This window comes from Meleagris gallopavo, chromosome 7, assembly GCF_000146605.3.
Source record: "Meleagris gallopavo isolate NT-WF06-2002-E0010 breed Aviagen turkey brand Nicholas breeding stock chromosome 7, Turkey_5.1, whole genome shotgun sequence".
Classification (NCBI taxonomy): Eukaryota; Metazoa; Chordata; class Aves; order Galliformes; family Phasianidae; genus Meleagris; species Meleagris gallopavo.
The window spans coordinates 15,014,473-15,020,703 of record NC_015017.2 but is presented as its reverse complement, the minus strand read 5'-3'; the positions used below and the strand labels follow the sequence as shown (position 1 = coordinate 15,020,703).

General features: G+C 35.0%; 1 protein-coding gene across 1 annotated transcript in view; it reads left to right on the top strand.

Moving 5' to 3' along the window:
- Positions 1–6,231, top strand: part of RBM45 (RNA binding motif protein 45) — a gene marked incomplete at its 5' end in the record, with an annotated part of 14,560 nt that overhangs the window by 2,665 nt on the left and 5,664 nt on the right. The window contains 6 exons of the mRNA XM_010713563.3: positions 540–650; positions 982–1,161; positions 2,067–2,196; positions 3,426–3,522; positions 3,887–4,053; positions 5,319–5,515. Coding sequence (XP_010711865.2) covers positions 540–650; positions 982–1,161; positions 2,067–2,196; positions 3,426–3,522; positions 3,887–4,053; positions 5,319–5,511 — 878 coding nt within the window. The remainder of the gene's footprint in view (positions 1–539; positions 651–981; positions 1,162–2,066; positions 2,197–3,425; positions 3,523–3,886; positions 4,054–5,318; positions 5,516–6,231) is intronic.

Below are 6,231 nucleotides of genomic sequence, written 5' to 3'. Positions count from 1 at the left end.
TTGAGTTTGAAATGAAATGGATTTGATAGCCTAAGAGTTAATACCTACTTAATACCTAAACTATTGATAAACAGAATGTAGATCAACACAAAACATCTATGAGCAGCTGTTATTACAGTTCTGTGAAACATCATCTGATTGCTTCTGGAGCGCCTCCAAGTCCTGCCAAGTATCACAGAATGGTTGAGGTTGGAGGAGACTTCTGGAGTTTGCCTTGTCTGGAAGCACATCCAGATGGCTTTGAATATCAATTAGGTTATTCACAAGGACATGCCCCAGTCATTTTAGGTACTGATGCATGGTCACCCACAGAGTAAGTAGGCTCACTTGCACTTAACATGTTTCACATATGACGCTTTCACAAGTTAACTTCCACATCATTGATTATGCCAACTTGCAAGAGTTACATGTTAAATGACAGCGCTTGGTGTTTTTTCTGAGTAAAGTGTTGTTGAATGAGATATTTAGAGAATGCAGATACATTCAGAAATATTTTAAGTATGCTGAGATGTTGCAATATTTGTGATGGTTTCTTTCAGGCTACCGAGCCATTTTGGCTGAACCGAAAAATAAGTCACCTGAATCTTTTGAACATGAATATTATAGCAATAATGCAAGGCAAGAACCAAGAGGAAATGTATTTCCATTTTGTAAGTCACTGTTTTTTATACTGAAAGTTATTTGTAATCACAATCTGAGGGCAGTTTGAAAGAAGGCAGTCTAAAGGAAGCCTAGTTTTACAGCTGGTAAATTGGATGTTTGAGTTAGAAATGAAGTGGACGTTTCAATTCCATGCTCTTATGGCATGCTTTGGTCTAGTTGCCTGATTTATTTCAAGACCTGCATTCATGAAAAATGCGTATGACTTTTGGTGTCTAATTCACTTAGATTGCTTCTGAAATTTGAGTGAAAACTACATATGAATTGAAGGCATGCTTATTATAATGGACTTGATTGTTTATTTTTGTGTTGATTCTTGAGGTGCTCAGCCAGAGTTTTGTAGTTTTGAAAAAAATGAGACCAGAATTCAGGAGTCAGTCTCCAAACGTCTGTCAGTGGTATCACGGCTTCCTTTTATCCAAGAACAGCTGTTTGCCCTCTTTGATCTAGTCCCAGGACTGGAGTATTGTGATGTTCAGCGAGATCCTCATACTAATAATGGTAAGTAAAATTACAAAAATCTTCTTTCTTCTATAAAGAGCACATTTTTTTTTTAGCTGTGCCTCAATTCATTTGTACTGCAAAATACAGTAGTTACAAGAAACAATTGGCTTTTTCTTGCGTCAGTGGTTCGTACTACCATTGCCTAAGACTAAAAATTCAGTTTTGATTGAACCCTTGTTCACAAAAAAAACCCCAATAAAGTAATTATATTTAAGGCTAATAGAATCTCAAGTAGGAACATAATCGAATCCCTGAGAATCATTATTTTGGTCAAGTGAAGTTAATAGTTCTGGACGTAATGGAAAGAAAAAAACCTGTAGATTAGACATCTGTTTATAGGACATTAAAACTAGATCATTTGAGTTCTCATCATGAAGTAGTTTGGTGCGTGGGGGTGTGTGGTGTGTAAAAAGCTGATATGAGTAAATGAGATGAAATCATTCCAAAACAGAACTTCTTTTGTATGGGAAGGATTGTTTTGGTTTCAGTGTTCTTCTTTTGCTATAGATAGAAAAAAAAAAACAACCACAAAGGAGCCCTGCACAGTGTGAAATAGAAATGATTCAGTTACAATGTAACTTTACAGTGCTGCTGTTGGAATAATTGTATTTTAAGAGTATCATTCGAAGAGTTAGGCAAGAAGACATGTCTTATGTTGCTGTTTTTCTAGCTTTTGAAATTAATATAAACATAGCTGATTTGTCACTAGTTAATTTCATGGAAGCTTATTTCACAAATAATATTAATGTTGCTAGTAAGAAATGTACTGTGTGGTAAAGAGACTTAGGAATTTTGTAGCATCCATGACTAACTTGTAGTTTGATCCTACTTCTTTACATGAGAACATCTTGTTCTTAAGATTTGTTTGTAAAGCACTGGAACCGTGTGTGTTGTATTTGTAGGGTATGCTGTGATTCAGTACAGTACAGCTGCATCAGCTATATATGCCAAGTATAAGCTACATGGGTTTGAGTATCCTCCTGGAAACAGATTAACTGTCATTTTTCTAGAAGATGGGAATGATAGTTCAGAGTAAGTACTGATACTTAGGAAAACTGGTAAGTTGTATTCTCGAGAGCAAAACTATTATATTTTATTATTTAATAAATAAATAATAATAATAAAATCATTATTAATAAAAGATAACAGTGGTGTTACTAAATTAGTTTCACACTTGGTGTTGTTTTTTGGTTTTTTTTTTTTGTGAATTTGAATATCTTGAATTAAGAGGGATTAATTTGAAGAAAGATTAAAATATATATTCTTAAGACATGTTAGGAAACGTGGCAAGAATCCTTAAAGATTCCTGTAATAAGTAGGGTGTCTCTGTATTTTTGAGGCTTTGTATTTAAAGCAGTTATTGCTTACTTGATCTGTTAGCAGTGTTTGCAGTGCTGCAGACAGCGGCCTTGTGAAACACACAGGCAGAATAAATCTCAGGATCTGATTCTTGCACTTGTAGAAGGATTGCCAGGTTTTATTTCAAACCTAAATATCTGAATGCTGGTAGAAGTTGGAAGTAACCTACATGTCTTCCTGTAGTGAATACTTCAGATTCCTTCAGGAAGGAAATCGAGCTATTTGAGACATCAAAGCTGTTCTGGGATACTAAAAAAAACAGTGCTGTGCAGAGCCATGATGGGAAAATTCACTTCAGAAGTGTTATACCTGATGTAACCTTTAAAACGTTCAATGCTAGTATCCTTCTAGCAAATGTCGTCTTTTCCTCTTCAGTACTCTTCTATGATTTCATGGCCTTAAAACATAGGCTGTGAATCTGTGTAAACGTGCAATTGCTTTTCTTATCCCCCATCAGAACAAAGGAAAGAGTACTGGAGAATGAGAGCTAGAAATGAACTTCCTTTGCTAATGTTCTGTCTTCTGATTTGAATCCCTGTGCTTTTCTTTCTTTTAAAAAACAAAAGAAACTTCTGTCTCTTCTGCTACGTTGGCACCTTTCATATGAAGTTAAGGGTTCTGTAGAGTTAATATTTCTTTTTTGTTATAGTTTTGGAAAAAGCAAGGGAGTTTCTTGTCTCTATGTAGAATTGAGTTTTTTCAGTGGGTTCCTGGTAGAATGTATGCTTTCAGATTGAGTTTAGAGTGTTATGCGAGCCTCTTTTTTTAATTATGTACTTGAGTTTGCAGATGATTTTTTTTTTTATATCTTCATGTGCATCTAGTAAGATCTTTATTTTCCTCTTGCTGAAGTTAACTAACACAGTTCTTGCTTTAAAACAATTTATTGTCACTTCTTGCAGCCTCATCAGAAAAATGGCAACACAGCTGGTAACAGCACACATGACCTCAGTGTTGCGAAATAATAACGCAATTGTTCAGCAGTATAGGACACCTCCTGTAAGTCAATATGATGGATGCTGTTAATAGTCATTTTCTTTGAATTAAGAAACTCTGGATGTGTCAGTAAAGAGCACTGCTTCCTTCTGTAATACCTTTAGATGCTACATATTTAAGAAATACCTCTGGTTGATTTGTGTGTGGGTTGTTTTTTTAATTCCCCTTAAATGTCTGACCTTATTTCTTTGTTATTCAATTTAATGAAGTAAATAAAGTAAACAAATGAACTAAGATTCAGATTCTCTGTTAGAGCTTATCTGTGTCCTGTAGTAAGAACAAAAATTCTGAACAAGATGAAGTGATGCTGTTTTTTCTCCTAGAATCGATTTGTAGTTGATTTATTATTTTTTTTCTCCTGTTTCAGCAGGCATTTGGAGGAACCTCTGGCTCACCATTACTTCAGCCCCAAACTGATGCTTTGCTTCCACCACCCAAAAAAAAAGTTCCACCTGACACTTCTGTGAAGGAAAGGCTTTTCATACTTTTCCATCCTCATCCTTTACCTGTGACTATACTGGAGGATGTTTTCTGGTAAGGTTTCATGTACAGATAAGTGTTTTTCCTAACAGTGGAGTACTTAAATGTTGAAAATAAAAAACAAAACAAAAAAAAGTTGCCATCAGGAGAACTATTTCAAGAAAAAAATAAGAAAGGATCAGTAAATAATGGCTGCTTTTGAAACAAGCATCTAATGGAATACCAGTGCAGTAGGTTTATAATAAATGTAACCAGAAGTGAAATTTCTGGTCTCATAAAAATTATTTAACCAAGAACATAGTATTTCCTGTTCTTGTAGCTTAATTAATTTGTCATTTTCTTGTACAAGATTACCATGAGGAATTAAAGTATTCTGGTAAATTTCCACAGTAATTTAAGGAGGGTAAGTTTAGGGAGATATCTTCCAGGTAGGTTTTGATGGTTTGCATTTTATTTATGCTGTTTCAGCAGTCATTTCACACTACTCTCATATGAGAAACGAAGTCTTAATTGACAATTCTTGACATCTTTAAGTCAAATCCACAGTTCAGCTGTTCACCAGTGGTGTGATTGCTTATTTTTACTATGCTGTTGAAACGTACATTTATCTTTTCTGATAGCTGGCATTTGCAGCAATTATCTGGAAACCCGAAGTATTTTCTAAGTCCAAGGATGGAAAAAGAAATGATATGCACTACTGTTAGAGTTCTAAAGATGTACCTTTTTAATGTACTGGACTTTCTGGTCTTGATACTTATATAACTTCAGTATGAAGTAGACTTTCACTTCAAACTTGCTAAGGAACTGTCTAGGAATCTCCTGAGGATTTAGTTTTTCTGTGAAACTTCAGCTTTTGCTTTGTGAGTCATTTCAGCAAGACCTTTTCAAAGATGAATCACAGCTGAACAAGTTCATTTAAATGAGAAGTGAGTGAATTGTCTCAGATGCATTTGCAATTGTCTGTTGGTTTTTATTTGGGGTGGGTGAGGTTTTCTTCGTTTGTTTAATATTTACTGTGTGCCTATTTCATAGATGAGCCTTAGTGATCCTAAAAGAATACGTAATGCTTGTAGTTCTATTGTAATATTCCATGGAAGACTTTGCCTACAGACTCCTGGGCTTATTTCCATTCTTGTGCAGAATTCTAGAGAAGGGAATGAAATCTAGGACTTTTCAAGGAGGGTAACAGAAGATAGTATAGCATTTGTGTGAGAATATAGAATTTGCAGCTATCAAATTCCATAGAGTTGAGATTAGATGATAGGTGTCAGTGCTGCAGCAAAACGCATGAACTCTTTTTTTTCTTTTTTCTTTTTCAGTCGTTTTGGAAATTTAATAAAAGTTTATCTTGTGGCTGGAAAAAATGTGGCCTATGCAAAATTTGCAGACAGAGCAAGTGCCAGTGAGGCCATAACTGCGTTACATGGCAAGATTGTGAATGGTGTCAGACTTAAAGTAAGGTTGGCAGACTCCCCCACAGAGGAATCTAACAAACGTCAGAGAACCTACTAAGTAGGTGAGTACCCAGTCGGAGTGGTTGTGTAAGCTGAAGTTCAATCATTTGAAGTCGTTGGAAGCAAAGCATTTTGAAGTTGTATCACGATAAATTTTAAATTTCAAGTCAGTTGATAACTAGAAATAGATTTAACTTATGGTGTGCGTGTGTGTGTGTGCATGTATGTATGCTTATATTCACAAACTTTTATTTTAGTAAAGAAATCTTTATTTTTTTAATGTTTCTACAAATATGAAACAACTAACAACAATCTGGATGTTCATAGAAACATTCACTTTATGTACATAAAAGTATCAGGTCTAACTGAAAGAGTATTGGAAAAATAAACATTGTAACAGAGACTAGCTTGTGTGTGTCTTTCTTTCAGTACAAACACATGCCTGAGTGTGATATTCATTAAGGATGCAGAGTTTAGCCCTGGAAAGGACAGATGAAGGGAGGGGTAAATAAAATGGCTGTGGGAATGTTGCTAAGTTAAACCAAAAAAACTTTAGTAATCTGGGACTGGATCTGAACTCTCAAATATCAGAAGTAGCTGGAATGTGTGATGGTGAAGAAGATACTGCAGAATGTGTGGTGAGGCAAATGTTTGAAGTGCTAAGTTTAAATACTTTAGTTAATGACATGGCCAATAAAAAATGGCAGAGCTCGTATATGGAAGTTTTATAGAATTCAGGAACTGTAACTCATTTGTTCTTATGAAACATTGATTTGAT